The 20,465-nt window shown below is 50.3% G+C and overlaps 1 protein-coding gene across 1 annotated transcript in view; it reads left to right on the forward strand.

The window, feature by feature from the left end:
• Positions 1–3,598: 3,598 nt before the first annotated feature.
• The window catches only part of TBX5 (T-box transcription factor 5), a 33,971-nt gene continuing 17,104 nt past the window's right edge, over positions 3,599–20,465 (forward strand). Inside the window, exons 1-6 of the mRNA XM_032199219.1 lie at positions 3,599–3,811; positions 4,803–4,897; positions 7,469–7,588; positions 8,200–8,347; positions 10,516–10,668; positions 18,216–18,307. Coding sequence (XP_032055110.1) covers positions 3,665–3,811; positions 4,803–4,897; positions 7,469–7,588; positions 8,200–8,347; positions 10,516–10,668; positions 18,216–18,307 — 755 coding nt within the window. The 5' untranslated portion in view covers positions 3,599–3,664. The remainder of the gene's footprint in view (positions 3,812–4,802; positions 4,898–7,468; positions 7,589–8,199; positions 8,348–10,515; positions 10,669–18,215; positions 18,308–20,465) is intronic.

Consider the following 20,465-nt stretch of genomic DNA (forward strand, 5'->3'; position numbering starts at 1 on the left):
TGTTTCATCCCTTTGGCCAGGTTAGGAGAGTCCTTTCAGAGGGGATCTCCCCCCCATACACATAAAAAAAGTATAATAATTAAAAAAAAAAAAAAGGGCCTCTGTGAGCAAAGCTGGAGATGGGTGCAAATCCACACCTCCAGGCTGCCTTTGAGGGCAGGGGGGGCCGGGGGTGGTGTGAGGTTAGCGGAGCCAGCGATTTATTTAAAGGGGTGAGGGAGGAGAAGGGGGGGTGGATGGTTGGGGGGAGTAGAGGGGGAATATTCCCAGGCGCTGAATTTTCTCTTTGGTTGGGAGAGATGGATGGAGGAGGGAGGGAGGGAGAGGAGGTAAGGCAGAGGGGGAGGGCTGCTGGGGAGTTTGGCGATTGTCTTTGTGCCTTGTTCTTGTTTGCCGGCCAGAAAAATAGGCTGGAAAAAAAAAAAAGGAGCTTTGGGGGGGAGGGGGCGGAGGGGAGGGCTTGTGGGGGGGGGGAAGGAAGAGCGAGTCTCTCCGGAGCAGGCTCCCAGCTGGTTGGCCAGCGGGGCCCGGCACTTGGCGAGCGGAGCTGGACGAGCCCGCGGCACCTCCGCGCTCCGCGCAGCGCCCCGCAGCCCAGCGCGCCCGGCTCCGCGCAGCCCCTGCCCGCCCGCCCGGAACTTTCGGCAATTTGCTTTTTAAAAATTATTTATTTTTAAAGGAGGGTGCTCTTTTTCCTCTCTTTCGTCCCCTCCTTCTTTTTTTTTTTTTTTTTTCTTTTTTTCTTAAATTATTAGTATATTTTTTTTCATTATTATTGCTATTTTGAGGAGGGGGAGTAGAAAGAGTGGGGTGGGGAAAACTGTCTTCCAGAGCAGGCTGAGAAAAGGGGTGGGGGTGGGGGCTTTATCTTGGTCTCAGGATCCTTTCTAGTGCGTCTGACAACCTGGAAGTGTTTGGAGAGAGCAGGAGAGAGAGAGAGAGAGAGAGAGAAGCAGGCAAGCAGCTTGCGTTGGATAGATCTTTTTCTTCCAGGCTGGGTTTTCACATGCTGATCCGCAAATAAATAAATAAAAGGAAATATGCACACGAGAAGCCTGATCCCATTGTAATTTCCATTGCCAAGGGGGAAAATATACACATACATATATATATGGAGATGCATTGATTGCATGGAATTCAACAAGCAAGGTAACAGCTCTTCCATTGCCATGTATGTCCGTCGGTGTCTGTAATATGTGTGTGTGCGTGCGTGTGTGACCGGGAGAGAGCGAAAGTGCCTGGCTGGGGTCATTGTTGTACACAAATTGTCTGTGCCGAGCCTGCAAGGCCCCGGGAGCCGCGGGGTGCAGGGGGGGCCGCTCTCTGCAGGGCTCCCGGGGGTGGCTGGGGGGCCTTGGGGGGCCGCTGCGTGCGGGGCGAAGCGAGCACAGGCTGGAACAAAAGGCTTAGGGTGTTTTTTTTTTTTTTTCCTTTTTTTTTTTTTTCTTTATTGCAAACCCACTTGGTGCTACTTTAGCAAAGCGAGATGCATTTTTCATACAGCCGCCGCGGCCTGGTTCTGTCAAGCTCCATTTCTTCTCAGAAGCTCTTTAAAGGGGAAAAAATTAGAAGCTGCGGCTCGCCAATTGCTCCGAGTTGGTGGGTTATTTCTTTGACCCCCCCGCTCCCTCCTCAATTATTATTATTTTTTAAAAAAATGTGTTTAATTATGCCTGGACCCACCGGCATGCGGAGCGCTCTGCGGAGGCTCGCTGGAGCCGGGCTCCCCATAGCTGGGTCCCTCTTTGTTTTAATAAAACATGCTTTTTTTCCATCTCCCTCCCCAGAACTTCGCTGGCTCGGGGTGGGGGGGCAATAAGGGATCGGAACTGGAGGGAAATCGATTAAAAATGAGTCGCTGGGATTTCCGAAGCTGCAGCGGGGGAAAAAAAAAAATAAAAAGGGAAAAGAAAAAGGGGAAAAATGGAAAGAAAAGGAAAAAAAAAAAAAAAAAAAAAAAAAACAGCTCGGGAAAAGAGGAGGAGGGGAAGAGAAAAGCCTTACATGGTCTCTGTCTCGGGAGCTTCGGGGCTGCCCCGGAACCCGTGGGATCTGCCCGGCCCCGGGCCCGGCTCCCGCTGCCGGCCGCGCACTTTGCGCGCACTTTGCGCGGTTTTGCCTCGCCCCGCAGCCCCCGAGCGCAGCCCGCCTGCCTGGGGCGTTGTGGGAAAAGAGCGTTGGGAAGGGAGGGAGGGGGGCACGGCCGGTCCTGGGAATGATCTTTAGCTCCAGAGGTGTGGACCCGGAGTCCCTTCGCTTTTTGTCCTTTTAAATTATGTATACTGCATGTATAAATTGCCCACCACTAGCAAGGAAGATCATTCCCCCCCCTCCCCAGTTTTCCTCTACATTTAAAGGAGAATTGCCTTTTTATTTTATTTTATTTATTTATTTTTCTTTTAAAGGCTTTTACGTATTGTTTCATGGAGAAGGAGAACTCATTTCAGACCATTCTCATGTACTTAAAAACAATATTGTCTCCATATGCTTGGCCTTTCAAAATTGAATCCTCTTCTTTGAAACATGCGAGAGATTTTTTTTAAGCTGCTAAAACTCTAAACCCTTTAAGAACAAAAAACTAACAGATAATTCAATCGCTTTTATCTTTTTTTTTTTTTTTCCTCCTGCTTTGAAACTTTTACCATTCCTGATGGAGCCCTTAAAGCTCCATCAAAATACTGCCTTTAAAACTCGCCGTTGTTACTCGCATCGGATGTAAGCCGTATTTTTTAAGCTCGGTTTTCTCTGCTGGTACAGTTTTACTCGTGTTAGGGCTTCGCTCGCTTCAGCCCCAAGTGTAACCCCGTCCCCAAGCCTGTATGCAGGTTACCTTGCACTATATCTAGGCCGATGGATTTACTTGCACTTTTATTTTCCAGTCGTCTCGTCCATCCGATGCTGCTTGTCTTGCAACCGTTCGGGCCGGGGGTGTTGGGTTTTGGGGGGTGAATAAACGCCTTTATTTTTGCAGAAAGGTCGCGCTTCGCAGGGGTGCAGAGAGTTGGATTTTCTTAGAAAATGGGGTTACACAAACGGCATCACTTTTCGGAGGCATTTGCCTGGTGGCAACCAAGCGGTGCGGGCTCCCACCTCCCTGGGAGGACCGGGGAGGCTTGGAGCCTCCTCGGCCTCAGCGAGCCCGGCCTCGGCCCGGGGACTGGGAGGCTCTCAGGGCCGGGGGGAGGCTCTGCCACCCCCCCCAGAGGGGGACACCCCATTTCTTCTGTCACTAGTGCCATGAGTCCCTCGGTCCCCGGCCAGGTGCCCCCACGCAGCCCCCCGGTGCGCTCTGCCATCGGGCTGCGGGAGAGAGGCTGTTTACCTTTTTCCAAAAGATGCATTTAATAATACCGCCTCCCCTCTCCCCCTCCCCCACCCCCCCCAAATCCTATCATCCCTTGCGGGCTGCGATAATAAATAAAAGTCTTTATTTCTCCCTCTCCCAAAGTTAAAGGGCCTCGTTCCCTTCCCCGGGTGGCTGGAAGTGAGTTGCGGGTTCGCCCACCAGCCCCGCCAGCGCCGGGCTCCGTGCATGTGATTTTCTCTATTTATATATATATATATATATTTTATTAAACGTCAGCCTTGACTTCTGCGTCTCTTATCTCTGCTCTCTCCCCGATGTGTGCCTGCAGTGGGGGATTCGGCGAAGGAAGCTCGTAACATGGCGGATAGCGAGGAAGGCTTTGGGCTCCCCACCACGCCGGCTGACTCGGAGGCCAAGGAGCTGCAGGCTGACGCCAAGCAGGACACGCAGCTGGGGGCCCCCAGCAAGCCCCCCACCTCTCCCCAGGCAGCCTTCACCCAGCAGGTAAGGATCCGGCCTCAGCCGGCCTCCCCTTTGCTTTTTATTTTTCCCCTTTCTTCGCATTTTTCCCCCCAGCTCTGGGCAGCGAGGCGTCCTTTTAGGCCCCACGGAAGAGAAAATTCCCACCTGGTTGTCAGAAATGTATTTTTTTTCCCCTGCTTTGCCATTATCCGGGGCCGTGGTCAGGCGCTGAGCGAATGGTGAACGTGTCCGTGGGGTGCGTGGGGGGGGGGACACGGGAGGAAAACCCACCCGAAACATGCATGGCTCCTGCGCTGACACGCACGGTCCCACGCGTCCACACCTGGGTGTGCAAATGCCCCCTGAGGCCGTGTGCACAGATTTCTACGTGCCCACGGACTCCCGTGCCTCTCAGCGTGACATTTACACGCCGACGAGCTCCCACCCCACGGCCGGGCGTGCACTTACACTGCTCTGCCCGCACCCACGCACCCGAGTGGGGGGTCACGCATGGGCACCCCCGCAGCCACCAGGGGCCAGGCACCCCCGGCGGTCCCCTTCGCACCCCCCCCAAGCTCTCGCCCCCCCGGGGCTCTGCGTGGTGCTGGGACACGCGTGGGCTCCCCCGGGGGCACACCGGCCGCCGCTCTCCGCATTGCCAAGGAGGGGGTTGGGGAACCGGGGGGGGGGGGGGAGAAGGATTTCCCCACCGAGCTCGCCCCCGTGTTCCTCGTGGGTAAATCCTCACGGGGAGACCTCACTCTTGGTGCCCGCTCGGCCTTCGGCCTCGCTTTTTATTTAGGGGGGGGAAATGTGCTTGGTTTAGGGTGGGGGGAGAGCAGCCGGGTATTGCTCGCGGCGCACCGAGGATCCTATCCAGGGCTCCCCTTGCTCAGCACCACCGGGGTCCGGCCTGGGACCCCCCCACCGACCTCCTCCCGGCTCTGCAAACCGAGCTCCGGCTTCTCTCCGGGGTTTGGGGGCTCCGAGGCTCCCCGGGCGGGTAACCCGGCTCTGCTTCCCTTCCTTGCAGGGCATGGAAGGAATCAAAGTGTTTTTGCACGAGCGGGAGCTGTGGCTGAAATTTCACGAAGTGGGGACGGAGATGATCATAACAAAGGCTGGAAGGTAAGCGACGAGCATCCAGCAAGCCCCTCGCCCCCCTTTTGGGGCCGTGGGGCCGGATCCTCCTTGGTTCACGCGTGTTTGTGGGAATCGCTTTGCACTGGGCTGCCCCTCCGGGCCTCCCCACGCGTGTTCGCGTGTTCTGTGGATGCCCAGCCGCTGCTTCCCCGAGCCCCGGGGATGTTCGTGTCTCCTGTGGGAGAGGCCACGGCTGAGTGTCGCAGCTCCGGGACAGCCCGCACAGCATTGCCCGGGCTGCTCGGCTCTGCCCCGGCACTGCCGGGCCCTCCCTGCGAGGATATATTGAGGAGAAATTGTTTCTTCTGGCTCTTTTCTTAACCAGAACAGTTGGATCGTTAATCCCAATTTCAGGCCTTTGGAAGCTTTCCAGGCAAGCGCGAATTGCAACCACTTGGCCAAGAGCTAACCTTGTTTAGAGCAGCTCGCGGGGCGATTTCGTTATTATTATTAATTATTGTTAGTATTATTTTTAATTAAAGGAGCAGCCCCGTCCTTCTGCGATTTTGTAATGCCTTCCGCTGTTTCCCGAGGCTCCTTATTTATTGTGTGCTCATTGGGGAGAATATAAGCAGAACACCCACACCACCCCATTTAAAAGTCGATGTGGTCTGAAGCTCCTGTTTATGTACTGATAGCGCTGCTGTTTAGATGCAGAGATAGACGTGCCCGCAAATAAATAGCATGCGTATCTAGCTGCGGCCAGATCCACATTTCTATACGTGTGTGTTTGTCTGCGTGGGTGTGTAGAAAAATATACAGCCTCGCAAACCCAACTTTATTGGGACTGGGCGTAATCGATTCCATGAGCGGCTGAGTAAACCTGATCCGCAGATATATTTATATGTGTACGCGAATATATTTGAGGCGATTTAACATTATCCCTAATATTGATGTCCTGGAGGGCTGTTAAACGCAGTGCCTAAGGCAGAGACCCAGGAGCAGCTTCTCCGATCCCATCAGCAAGGTCCTGTCGCGGGGCTCTTCTTGTCGCGATGTTATATTCAGCGACTTACCTGCTGCTGCCTCGGCACAGAAATAGATTTAAAAACAGCTTTAGATTGCGAGGGCACAACAAACCACGCGGAGCCAAACTTTCATTTTGCTCTGTCATCTGGTAGTTGTTGTGGTCTTCCAAAATTTGCCTGAAGAGGGAGGGGGAAAAAAAAAAAAAAAAAAAAAAAAGAGCCGGCTGCATAAAGTTTTGCAAATAGATTTGTCTCACGGCTCGCCTTGCCTTTGAAGCTCTCTGCAAGCTGAAAATGGCGATTTTTAAAGGAAAAACGGCGGTGCGAGAGCTGGGGACAGCCGGTGGCTCGGCGCCGGCTCCGCTCAGGGGTGCGGGGACTTCGCGAAAAAGCAGTTTATTTTTCCCAAAAAGCAGCTCACGAAGGGAGACAGACACGAACCACCTTGCAGAAATTTCAAACAAATATCTCCACGGCTAGAAACCTCGTCCGGAGAGCAATAAAATAGACATTTACAGCGCGGGGTCTTTAGGGGAGAGCACACGCTTCACCGGGGTAGATATGGGCTAGTTTCACTTATTTATATAATTCCTTCTGTTTATTGTTGGAGAAGTCCGGGATCTTGCTGGTCAGGTGTTTTCGATGGAGTTACAGATTGTCGTTCAGGTGGAGTTTGGTTTCTTCGCCCTCAAAACGTTAAGGCTAACCCCGCACTTTGTCCGTTATTGCCCTTTTTTCTCCCCCTTCGGCTTTTTACTGTGAATTTAAAGAACAGCCCAGATGCCCTATCGCAGAGATAAGAGCCCAAGGCTTGGAGAGGAGTGCAGTATTTTTAGAGGTGTGGGTTTTTTTGTTTATGCGTGGTTTAAGTCAAGGGATACGTTTTCATCTGCTTTATTTTTAAATATTTGGAAAGCTCAAACTAAAATAACATCGGTGTTTTAAGTCTCTGCCTCGCAGTAATGGAAAATATTTCGAAAAGCCCCTGTCTTCAGTGTGTATCTGAATGTTTCCAAGTATTTGTCAGGTGTGTTTGCTGATGTCTTTGTATGCGCACAGATTCGGTGTTACACCTGAGCGCCTGTATTTTTTCCATATCTGAACACAGAACCGTTGATACACACGGAGGCTTGTTGAAATAGACGTCTTTTAAATACGTACGTTTACAGAAATATATATATTTTTACTTTCTTTTTTTGGCAAATCTCCCCTGCTGTTCCAACACTTTAAGCAAACAGGAAAGTAACTCGCTTCCAAAAGATCTCACGACCGGATTTGTTTATTTTATTTTTTTTTTAAACGGGGAATCGAAATATTGGCGACATAGGTGATAACAAAGATAGGAATACACGAGCAGGTAAACAAATAAAGCTGCCAGGCTCGGAACTACGACTCAGCCGGGAGCCTGCCCGGCTCCCACGCCCCAGCCTGGCTGCAGGGGCCACCCCAGAGCACGGCATCGCCCCTTTGTTAAATGCCCCCCTCTCCCCCACCTCAAGCGCTGGTCCTCACAAACACACTCCCAAAACCACCTTGGGAAACTTTCCCTTCTCTCCTTTTTATACTGATGTACTTATTTCTTTTACAGGCGCATGTTCCCCAGTTACAAAGTGAAGGTCACTGGACTTAATCCAAAAACTAAGTACATACTGTTGATGGATATTGTACCAGCGGATGACCACAGATACAAATTTGCAGATAATAAATGGTACGCAAGCCCGGGGGGAAGGGGAGGGAGGGCTGCTTCGTGTCGGGAAACCTGGGCAGCACGAGCTGGGAGATGCTCGCGAACCGGCGGCGAGCACCTCTTGTCGGTGCTGGGGCTTCGGGATGCTCCTCGGGAGCGGAACTTAAAAATAAATAAATAAATAAATAAATAAATAAATAAAATAAACAAGGATTTAAAAAAAGAAAAAAAAAGAAAAAGGAGAAAAAAAAGTTGCAATTAGCTAACAATACCTGCAATCCTGTTAAACGATGGGGACTATTGGCTATTGAGGAGCGGATGGTTTAATTGTAATAAAATATCTGCGGGCAGGGAAACGGTGAAGGACGGGTACGGCGCGGTTGCTCTGCTCCTGGCTGGGGTGTCGGTAATTAGGGAGGGGGAAGGATGGGGTTAAACGGGGAAACAGCGATCTGGGACGGGAAAAGTGCCAAAGCTCTCAATTAATTCTCCGCGCCGTGCGTGTGTCTGTAAATGTCTTTTCTCCCGAAGACCGCCCGGCTGCCTCTGAAACCCGGGGCCACCTGCGCGGTGCTGGGACACCCAAGGGTGTGGGTGCCTCCGCCGGAGCTCAGTGTCCCTGTCCCACGCAGGTCCGTGACGGGGAAGGCAGAGCCGGCCATGCCCGGCCGCCTCTACGTGCACCCCGACTCCCCCGCCACCGGAGCGCACTGGATGCGGCAGCTGGTGTCCTTCCAGAAGCTCAAACTCACCAACAACCACCTCGACCCCTTCGGACATGTGAGTCCCCCCACAGTGCTTTGGGGTCGGGAGATGCGTTTTCCCACCGGGGCGGGGCGGCAGGCGACCCACGCGTGCTCCCGTGGGTGTCCCCAGGGCGCGTCTCCACGCGTGGCACCCCTCCGGTGCCAAGAAGGTCACAGTCCCAACCCTTTGTCATGGTGGGGTGTTATTTTCTGCCTTTTTAGGGTGGGATGAACCCCAGTGATGGGCACTCCCAAACATTCCATAAATAATTTAAATAAATAAAATAAAAAGGAAAAAAAAAAAGCTATTTCGTAGCGCTGCGTGGGAATTGATTACAGACCCCGGGGCCCGGCTTAATTGACTATTTAGCTACCTGATTTTAACCTCATGGGGAGTCTCCGAGCGGTAAAATCTGCTCGCTGCCTCCGCGAATTTGGCTAACAGGTAAAATCTATCAGGTGTAATTATTCGAGGAAATAGGACCTAAAGCCATGCGGATCCCTCGATCCAAAGGAAAAAAAAAAAAAAAAAAAAAAAAAAGGCAACAATAATTAAAGACAATAAAAAAGAAGAAAAAAACATCCCACAAGAGCTTCTTGGACATAAAAAGGGCTTTGCTAGACCCAAGGGACCGTGAAAGCTGGTGTGAATTCTGCAGCCAGAAACAGCTCGCCTTCGAAGGTCTCCAAAGATACGTGTTTCTCTGAGCGAATGTATATGTGCACGTATGAATAATATATATATATAATTATATATATAATTACTTAAGCGAGTATCCGAATCCAGATCCCACCACCCCCTTCCAAGAGCGTATTTTTCTCCAGTCTCATTTCAACACTTCAGTTTCATTTTTCTCCCCAAGCTTTTTTTTTTTTTTTTTTTTTTCTTTTCGCTTTTTAATGTTAAATTTTGTGTTCTTAAACACGCCCACGTGGGGGCTGAGAAGCGGCCGGCGGAGCCCCCAGCCCACCCCAATGCCGAGCATCTTTTGCCTAGTCCCTGTTCCGTCTCCACGCGGGGGGGATGCTTTAATTTATTTTATTTTATTTCATTTTATTGTGTTTTATTGCCTTTACCCTGGGACGTGGGGAGAGGCGCTTTGCGAGCGCTGCTTTCCAGGGCTCGGGATGTGCCAGGAAATGGGTGGGGAGCTCGGGGGGCACCTCTCCCACCCCCGGGGCGGTTTTTTCTTTTCTGGGGGGGGCTTTTTATTTTTTTTGGGTGTGCGTGGAGGGGGAAGGCATCCCCCCGCTGCGAGCAGGCGGCTCTGGGGAAAAGTCCCTGCAAGCAACGCCAAGGCTCTGGGGGGACGACAAAAGGGACTTCAGAGGCGGAGCTGCACCGGGAGCCTCTCAATTAGAGTCGCGGTAATGAAATTAAAACCCATTAGATCGTTCACCGTTGATGTCTGCGGCTTTCCCGGATGTCAAAGCAATTTGCTTAAACCCCCGGGACGGGGGAGGCAGCGAGGCCGTCGGGGCCCGGCGTCGGGGCGCGCTGCGTCTCGCTGTCGCCAGTGTCACCCCCCCTCCTCCCAGAACCCCCCCGCCACCGCCACCGTCCCCTGAGATTAACCCGGTACCGAGGAGGGGCCGCTTTTTATCTCCGAATCAGCGCTTCCCTCCCCGCCACCCTCCTGTCCTCATCCTCCAGGGGTGGTGGGGTTTGGGGGGAGCACTAAATCACACCCTTCCCCAGTAACCCCACTTCTTTCCCCATATCTTGTAGGGTTACTGGGGGGGGGGGGGGCTGAGATGCCTGTGCTGTTGAGGTGGGGGCTGTGGGGGTAGGAACAGCCCCCCGCTGGCTGTGGAAACATGTATTAGGGTTTCTGGGGGTGGGGGAAACACAGCAGCACAACCCAGGGCTGCAGGGGAGGCAGCAGGTAAGGACCCAACTTGTCCTGTAGCCACAGAGGGGTGCTGCTTGGGGGGAATGAAGGGGGCAAGAAAAGAAAGTCCCTGATGGGCTCTTTTGGCTGTGTGGGGGGGCTGCTTTTCTGGGGAGAGATGCCCCCAGCACAAGTAATATCCATGCTGGGGGGGGGCTGAAGAGGAGAAGCTTTTGAGGAGGAAAAAAACTTTTTTGGGAGTGTCTGCTGGTCCCTCTCTTTTCCTCTCCCTGTCTGCGGGCTGGGGGCTGCGCGGCATCGTGCCCCCCTCCATTCCCATGAGATGTCCTCTTCTTCTCCCCATGCCCAGATCATCCTCAACTCCATGCACAAGTACCAGCCCCGGCTGCACATCGTGAAGGCGGACGAGAACAACGGCTTCGGCTCCAAGAACACCGCCTTCTGCACCCACGTCTTCCCCGAGACCGCCTTCATCGCCGTCACCTCCTACCAAAATCACAAGGTGAGGCCGGGCAAACCATGTCTCCTCTTCCTCTCTGCCTCCTGCCACAACTCCTTTTGAGGCCCTCTGGTCCCCTTCTTCTCCGCTCCCCTCCTTTCTCCCCACACGCCCTCCCCATCCCTCGGGTTTTGTCCCATCCCCTGTTATTCCTGGCGACGCGCACAAAGCATCCAAAGACTTTAGGGCGAGCTGAGGGGGAATGAGCTCAACAGGATGGTTTGCTCAGAGAGGAGACGACCAACCGAGGAAGTTGGCTTTATCTCCTTTCCCCCCATCGGTCAAAGGCTCTCGTAATCTGGCGCTGGAGAAGGGAGCCGGGCGCTCCCCTCGGCGGCCGGGGGGCCCTGATAACCCGGGCTGGCTGCGCTTCGTCCCTTTGTTTCGGGGCCGGCTCCTTCCCTACCGGCTGAGGGCTGCGGGGTTGGCAGCGAGACCCTGGCAGGAAGGGAGGCTCTGTGCCTGCAGTCGATTGCTCCTGCCCCAGGAAAACAAAGCAAAATATATGAAAATGTGGCAATTTGGGCTGTCCTGGTGTGCCTCTGCATGGTTTCCCCTAGTGGTGTAGAAAGCAAGGCTTTTACTTGTCCTTACAGGCCGGTAGGGTAGCTCCCTCATGCTTGACAGAGTGAATTATGTGATTATTATTATTATTATTATTTAATGGAGAAAGGTCATTTAACACCCTGGATGCTTTCCTGGAGATGTAACAGGGAAGCTCCTAAACGTGCGTGAAATGGTCGCGTTTCCTCTGTCCGCCGGTTGGCCAGGGAGCCATGGGTAGGCTGGAGAAGAAAGAGTGTTTCACCGTAGCTAGGGAGAAAAGAAAATACTTCCCTGCCCTTTAAAATAGGAGCTGTTGGCACGACCAGGAGAGGCAAACCGAATCCAAGTTGAGCCCTCGCCAAATTATGCCTTAAATTATAACTCCGCTGTGGATGCTATAAAATCAAGTTTAACTTCTGCTTGATGGATTCGGAGAAAGAATATAATATTAATAGAACTGGGAGTTAATAAAACAGGACACACTGCTTGCTTTAAATGCATTTCCCTAGGAGAAAACAGACCTGAAGTTAACTGCTTTCCTTTGAAGAAAAATAGGACTGTTTTGTAGAGAAAAAAAAAAATTACCATGCAAATAAAACAAAGCGAAGCAAAAACATGTAAGCACAGTAGTTTGGGAAAACTGCCATATTAGGAGGAGCAGGAATATTTGATTGTAAATCAACAACATCTGGTTGATAAGAAATGACATCTGCATATCCGTCTCTGTCAAAACACACGCACTGACGAGCGCATGAATCCCTACAGACACACACACGCTCGCATCCCAGCAGACACATGCACACGCACACACGCAGACACCACTACATATTTTACACACCCCCTACACATTTTACACGCACTCGCATCCCTCCCCCCCCCCCAACATGTGCATTCCTCCTCTTGCTGCACTGAATCGCTTGGGGGAGCGAGTAAAAGCGAGGCCATAGCCCCAAGATAAAGCCCCAATTGAGAAAGATAGGGCCATAAAAATAAACCGGGGAATGATCTACCCTAAATGGCATCTCCCTCCAGGGAAGGGAATAAAATTTGCAGCTTGCCCCAGTGCGGGTGAAGCTCAGCACCGGTGCACAGCTGATGCTGTTGCTGGCACAGCGACACCGGAGGGGTGATGGCTGTGGGAGTTGTCCACGGGCAGAAACCCCAGCATGGCTCTCACAGCTGAGATGGGATTTTTTTGGGCAAAACACATTTTCAGGTTGTGGTGCGGACTGTGCTTCCCATTGCCATCGGTGATGGCAGGCTGTCTGTACAGAGCTCCAGGGAGGGTCTGCCCATCCATCCATCCTCACATCTGTGCACTACCTATTTATTCCCATTTACAACTCTCTCTTCTACCCATCACCTGGAGAGCACCCTTCACACAAATCCTCCTCTCCGCACAGTTTTTATACACTGAAGCATTTTATACATGCAGCTTTTATTCACTGACACGGTTTACTTGCATATATACACAATAATCTATACATACCCATGTTTCAGGTTTCAAGAGCTGCGTTATAGGTGAATTATATCACGGTATTAATTGTATGACTTGCCCATAAGTGCGTTCGAGTCTGTGCTTACACAGCTTATAGAAATACCTGCCTGATTTTGGATCAGTCAATTTATTTCAATAGCACAGCTGCAATCCCCATACAGGGCTTGTGCTTATTTCCCCTGATATTTTAGGCAGCCTGCAAAGACGTTTAAGCCCACTGGGCTCTCCTCCTCCCCAGCCCTGCTCCCCAAAAGGAGGGTTAAGCTACGAAGAAAGTTTTTGTAAAGTTTTCAGTGTGCTTGTCAGCAGCTCGGTTGGCCACCTCCCCCCTCTCCACAGCCCTGAGAAAAGACCCCAGAAATATTGAGGTGTTAAAATAGGTCACATGCGCATTTCATTTCCTTGCCGTTTACACAATGGGTGCTTGCAATCAGGTTGATTCCCAAATATTAACTTCCCCCCCCCCCAAGTTAAGTACCGTTTCACTGTAGCTTAAATCATTGTGTTACTAGCTCGTATTTATTAGGTACTAGCTCTCTACTTAGGACCAGGAAATGAACCCTAATAGACAGAAATAATTAAGGTTCTGCCCTCTTGAGGGTTCTTTCAAAAGCAAGAATTCACAACAATTATTCTCATTAATTTTTACAACCTACTTTCCCCGTTAGCTGGACTTGGGCTTTATATTGTTTTTCCCCCTTAGGATATCCGGTTTTATGCTGATTTTTTGTTTTTTTTACCCCCTAAGTTATTTAACATTCTTGGTAGCCCAAATTCTTTTCAGGAAACATCAGCCCTAGCTGCAATACTGTGGGCACTGTAGTGATGAGGAGAGCATGAAGACAGGTTGGGTGCATTCCCAGGTAGCTGATGGGCAATGATGGCTTTCAGCCTTTCTGCTCCAAGTGCTTTTGTTGCTCTGTTGACAGGACGTTGTGGGTGTAGGTGCTGCCAGGCATGGGCAGGTCTTTGGGCTCAGGATTTGTTGCTTTGGGATCTGGCTTCTCCTTGGCTTTGGTCGCAGGTGGCCTCATTCATCACTTTGGTCCATCAGAGGCCATGAACGTGGGGCCTGGCTGGCATCCCATGGGGTGATGACCACGTGTCTCTTCTTTGTCACCAGCATTTCATGCGGCTCTTGGTGGCTCGGGGACCTTCTTGGTGACCTGAGCTCTTCTTCTCTTGCTGCGCCCATGGGGGCTCCTTGCAGCCCTGATTTCAAGGGTTTGGTGGCAAAGTGCTTCCTTCAGGAGGCCTTGTGGCCTTTGCAGCCCCTCTCTGAGCCACCGCTCTGCCTCTTGGTCCCAGTCTGGTTCCCATCTGTCCAGCAGCTCCAGGACAGGGTGCTGAGCCCATGCCTGGCCCCATTGGGTCCCTTGATACAGGTCCCCTCCCCAAGCTGAGCATGGGCACCTTGCCTCTCTCCACTCTGGCCCTTCCCCACCTCCTCCCCCCCAGGCACTGTGCAGGGTCTGTCTCTGCTCGTCCTCCCAGTTCAGCCAACAGCCTCCTCAATGGGCCCCTCTGTCTCACACCAGTAACTCCGACCAGCCACTGGCTCCCAGTCCCTCCCATTTCCTTCACTGGCTTCTGGGTTCGACATCCTCCCCCCTGCCAGCAGCCTCCCCCTTCCCCTGGCCTTTCCCTTGGGCTCCGAGCCCCCATTCCCTATCCAGCTCCTCTGCATGGCCCAGCCAGATGTCCGTAGGCTCAGCAGCCACCTCGTCTTCATCCAGTTCTTTTCCTTCCCGCTGCCCTGATTTGGCTTCCTCCTCCTCCACGCTGACTTGGTTTCACCTGGGGTATGTGAAAGCGCAGAAGAAAAAACCCTCTGTGCTTTCAAGCCAGAGGCCCGGCCTCCCGGTTGCTCCTAGCACAGTGGCTGCAGGGCCATGGTCACCTGCAGGCATTTTCCAAAATGCCCAGCTTTTAGGAAAGCTTCGGGATAGCCTCCAGGAGAGCCCCAGGGGGGCAGAGCAGTGTGTTTTCCCTTGGCTGTGTTGCTTAGAAAGCAAGGATCAGGTTTGCTTGATAGGAAAATAAGTCCATAAAAAGGAGCCCAGAGCAGACACCTGGTGTGGAACATTTCAGCCATAAAAAAGTTTTGCTGAGTTATAAGCAATTGAGAAAAAAAAATTATCAATATTAATTGATAGTTTTAACCATGGCCATAGCAATATTTATGAGTCTGTAGAGACACGTACTTGTATAAATACTTGGCTGTGCTAAGAAAAAAAAAGTAAAGGAAACATGTTTCTACCATCTAAATAGATGCAAGACTAAATTTTATCATGCTGGAGCGAAAGATGCCGTTGGAAATGTCTCAGCAGACGTGCTTTGTGGTCAGTTAGCCCAGAGAAAGGAGCATGGAGGAGCGGCACCGAGATTTCATTGGGAACTGTCGCTTCCCGTTAAAGTGAAGATGAACCCGTGGGTCGGACAGGCACTGAGAAGTGTAAGTCAGGAAGGCTTCGCTGGGGAAAGCTCTCATTTCAGGAGGATCTGCAGCAGCACTAGCAATCAGTGGTCAGAAACTAACTTTGACATCACTTTCTTGCAGTAACAAATTAATAAACAAAGCCCTACAGTTTTATTGAAGCCGTGCTATATAATTTACCCTCGGGCGTTCTGTCTTAATGACCTTGCAGGACGTGTTTTTTTTTTTTTTTTTTTTTTTTATTTTATTCTTAATGATGTAATTTTTATTTGACTTTCTGACAGCTTTTTGTCCCCACCCCCAGTGAGTTACAGTCAATTAAACAGAGTTTTGCTGTGGCAAAGTTGATCCAGAAGAAGGTAATTTCCACCCATTTGTTTGCTTTTCCACCTCTCAGATAGTTTGTAAGTAAGACAAAAAGAAGCCAAACAAAATACCTTTCACAGGGCTGTTTTCTAAAGCAGAGATTCACCAGGTTGCTTGTTATTTTCTGTTTGTTGTGTGCATTTTTTTTAGAACTGGCTTGGAGTTGGTGCTAAGGTTGGTACCCCGAGTATCACCTAGAGGAGCTGCTCTAAAAGCTCCTGCTGAAATCCATCTGAAGCACAGCAAAGAGCTCAGACCTAATTTAAAGCCTTCTGTAGGACCATGGTTTCTAGATACCTTCGAGGTAGCAGATCCTGAATTTTAGGGCATTTGAAGTTTGCTGTGCCTCACTTGGGGCTTTCTGCTACCAACACATGTTAATCCCATTGTTTGTAATAGTGTTCCCAATGAGGGTTAGGAAACTTCTCCTAAAGCAACATGTTCACAAGATTGAGATCACTTACGATATTTTGTCTGATGTTTGTGGGAGACTAAAGGCTTGATTTGTCAAACGGGGCATTTAACCAAGGTGCTTACATAGAGGGACAATATGTTGATGGTTCCTCCTTCAGTTAGCAGAGAGTTTGGGACCCGCGAAGGTGATGCTGCCCACCCCAGGGCCTGCGTGTCCTCTGGCAGTGCCCATCTCCCTCCATCCCTCTATTCCAGCAGGAACACCCGGAGACAAGGTCCCCAATGCAGGCGCCTTGGTTAAAATGCCTACGGTCAGGTTGGGATGAATCCGGCCCTTTGTACGGCGGGATGCCCGTGCCAATACTGTAAATCCTCACTCCGTGAAGGACTTCACTTATGCAAGCAAATATTGCCATTGGGTTCGGCAAGTGAGGACAACTTGTACATTTTGTGTGCTTCAGAATGTAGATTAAATAGCACAAGCATTCAACGTTTGAATAATATCTATTGTTCATTATAGAAGAGCCACCACCTTGATGGTGGAAACCGATAGGCGGTCTCTTTGTGAAATAAAAAGCTGGTTGTCTAATTATTCAGGGCTTTTAATTATAAAATTTGTCCAGGTTTTACTGCTAGAGAACACCTCAAATGGCATATCAGTCCAAAAATATTGTTTGTTCACACTTCTCTTTGAAATCTGAAATATGTGACCAAAAAAAAAAAAAAAAAAAAAAAAAAAAAGCAGTGCTTGTTTGTGTACTCAATTAGGTTCTGATTTAATGGGAACACCCATGGGGATGAGCATGTGGGTGATGGGGTCTGTGTGTGAGATTTGGGGCTGAATTAGGCAAAAAGGGCAAGTAAACGAATGGCTTTGGAAAAAAATATGCTAAAAGATGAGAAAACAGCAAAATAATCTGGTTGTGCAGACACCTGGAAAGGTCTGCTGTTGACATGAGGCGAGCCAGATTTTTCTCTTTGAATTTTGGTGAAAGGATGGGTCCAGCTGGTGAACACGAGCTTCTCTCTGTTCTCCAGCCATCCACCTCGGGCTCTTTCCTTCCCATTGGCGCTGCTGTTGGTGGGGCGGCAGGACCGTGCTCCCAGCAGAGGTGGTGAGAGCCTGAAGTCCCTCTGGGGGCAAACACAGGGCTGTCTCCCCTCCTGAGCAGGTGGCTCTCCCTGCTCCTAGCTGAGGGCTCGGACTGCCAGGCTGTGATGGAGAAAGGGAAGAAGGGGAACAGCTGCCTAAATATTAAAAGTAAGCTGTATGGGATTTTGCACAGAGACCCCTCCTCTCCTCTCATCCTAAGGATGGGGTCCCTGATTTCTGCCCCTGGCTGTGTGTTGTGGACAGATTTGTTTCCTATAGCAGTGAATTTATGGCTGTGTTTCTGCTGGATGAGCTAGAGCTTGAGCTGCCCTTGCTTTGCCATGCCAGCCCTGGGGCAGCAGCTGGCATGGGGCTGGCACTCGGGGCAGTGCAGCTAGTCCACACCTGGCCCAGCCTCATGGGTAAGGGTACCTTCTTAGCAGCTCTTTAATTTAGATACTGTAAGAGGACCAAAGTTGTGTGCTTGAGGAGGATTCATGCCAGCAAGCTTTAGACACTGAAGGTAACAAAGTAGTCCCCCTTAAATCCTTCTAGAGTGAATTGGGAGAGAAATATTCCCCCAAGGCAGGATGGCCAGAAGTGGGATTGCCCTCTGAGTGCCTAAGGTAGTTAGTCCCTGCAGTGCCTGCAGGTGTGGGGCTGGGTGGGGAAGGAAATCAGCTGCAGAGCACCTGCAATCCAGGTAATTGCTCTGAAATACAGCAAGAGTGAGCCTGGCAGCCTGAGAGAAGCTCCAACATCTAAGATACGAGGCTTGGGTTGTGGTGGTGCATTGATGAGACGTTACTTGTTGGTGTCCGTGGGGTTTGGGCAATGCTGCCCTCATCGCTGGTCCTCTGGTCAGCACAACCCTTTCTATTCCAGCAGCAAAAAGAAAGTAAGTAATTTTCCAGCTTTCCTCCAGTGAGAAATATTTGTCTGTGCAGCTCCATGTGTTAGGTATGGGCTAAGCCTGAAAGAAGTGAGAGGTTGTTGACAGGTGATATTTTTCCAGCAGACAGATCTAGAGGAAAGCCCATCTGGAGTGGTCAGTGCCTGAGCTGAAGGATGACTTGTGTTCCTAAAAGCTGTTTTCTCCCCCATCCCTACTGGCTTGGGTTTAATAAACAACATCCCCCCTCTCCCAGGCCATGCCTTGGACTTGCGATGAACCCGTTGCATTTCCTCCCTTTCAGATCACCCAGTTAAAGATCGAGAACAACCCCTTTGCCAAAGGTTTCCGCGGCAGCGACGACATGGAGCTCCACAGGATGTCCAGGATGCAGAGGTAACACTCGCCTTCATCGTGGGGACCCCTCGGGTCCGGGACATCTGCCTAGGTTTTGCTTTGCGTGTCACCTGTGGCTTGAACTAAGCAAGGACTTAGCAGCAGGCCCTTCTCTGGCATCTGCTTGTGTGTTTTAAGTCAAGCTGGTGAAATACCAGCAGGATGTGAGGCCAAAATCCAGGACTTGCCACTCCGAGGTTAATGTTTTAGCCACAGGGTTACAGAGGCAGGATCTTATGTGTGTTGTTCTTCTGGCCACAGGGACCTTGTATTTCTTTGTCATTTGTCTCCATCCAGAGCAACTTCTAGCCTCTCTGTCTGCTGCTGCATGTGGGTTTAAACTTGTCTAAAGCAACAGGAGGAGGTTCAGACTAGCTCTGAGAAGCTCTGCTCGTCAGACTATTGCAGGAGAGCTGGTGAATGTTTTTTCTCCAGGTGGCAGTGCTTTGAAGTCAAACCTCCGAGAGCAGGTTTGCTAAGGGTTCTCCCAATGCCTCTGGAGACCTCGGTGCCTTGTGTTGGTTGCTGGCTGTCAGAGGGTCTCTGGCAGGAGGGGAGACCTTGCCTGGTTGGTTCTGGATGTGCGGGGCAGGAGCATAGACACGGTGGTTTCAGGTTGAAAAAGGAAGGTGTTAGAAAATGTTGGATCTCCAGGGCCAGGTGACTGAAGAGGTCTTTTTGGATCTCAGTTTTGGATGTAAGTACTTAAGCTGAAACACATACCTAAAGCCTGTTTAAAAATCCCGTTTCAAGTCCTTTTCTAAATGTCAGGTCCTGCTGGTAATTAACCTCACTTCTTTCACTGAACTTGGAACTTCGTCTGTGTGTCAAGTTACTTCCTGGTGCAAATGTTTTGCAGGAACGTTGCCATACCCATGATTATACCTAAGACAGATGTAGAGGCTCAATATAGCATTTTCCATCCAGGAGGGCAAGAGTGACTCAGATCCCTTATTCTCCAGGACCAGCAGAGCTGGCTCTTGGTGTGAGGCTGTAGGGTCCTGCGCTGTCACTTTGTCCTGGGACGTGTTCCTCCATGGCCAGCCCAGGAAGCTGGAGCAAATCTCTCCAGACTGTAGGTGGTCGCTGCTGCCTGGAGCACAGATGCAGAAATTTCTTCCCCTTGCTGTATTTGGGGACCCGAACATGGATCTCACAACCACACAACTCCTGCTGGTGGGCAAAAAATAATGCCTGTAACCCTGCAAATGCTTACACCCCCATCCTCACTCAAATCATAGAATCTTTAAGGTTGGGAAAGACCTTCAAGACCATCTGGCCCAACAAAATGGGCAAACATATGCCTGTGTACAAATGTTTTAAGGCTCAGATCCAAAAAAGCCAATAAACAAGTAAATATATATATATATGCACACACATACATATAAATAACACTTCTCAATCTAAATCATCTCTGTGGTCTTCTGAATGTGCCTGGTGTTCTCTGCTTGCCTGCCCTTTCCAACGACTGCACAGATTCTGGCACTGCAAGTCAATATTTATTTCTTTATTTTCCTGTGCACTGCCCCTTGAAATAGCTTCACCCACCCACCCCCCAGTGCCAGCCCCCCGACCTCTGCTGGAACTCGAGTAATGATGTCCCAGTGCATTTTTGCTGCTAAACTACCCTTTCATTATGGTCAATGGAAAGATTTGAAGGTTTACATTCATCATGGGGTTTTTGGAGGGGGGAGGCAGAACAGCAAGGACTATTAGAAGGGCTTCATGCCATCTGAAGAGCATGGCACCTAGCCATGTGGAGCTTGTGCTAAAAATTGCTTGGCATTTTTGTGCGGGTCCTGCGGTCGTAGTCAATAATACAGTGAACAGAAGCACTTGGAATATATAAAAACACATGCTCAGACCTGATGTGGTTGAAAGGGTTAAAATCCCCAGCATTGACTTTGCAGGATAATTTTTGATGCTCACTTCCTTAATAACTTATCCTCTATACAGATAGCAGGGAAATAACTGTACATTTACAAATATGTCTTTTTTTTTTTTTTTCTTAAGGGAGAGCAGGGTAAGATCGTGTTTAAAATTAAGAGACATTCAAGGTTGTAAACAGACAAATATGCACTCACCTTCATGGATTTTATATATCAGAATTAATACAAACTCTATTAATATATAAAAGCATAAAATTATATAAGGAAGA

This window comes from Aythya fuligula, chromosome 17 (assembly GCF_009819795.1).
Source record: "Aythya fuligula isolate bAytFul2 chromosome 17, bAytFul2.pri, whole genome shotgun sequence".
Taxonomy (NCBI): domain Eukaryota; kingdom Metazoa; phylum Chordata; class Aves; order Anseriformes; family Anatidae; genus Aythya; species Aythya fuligula.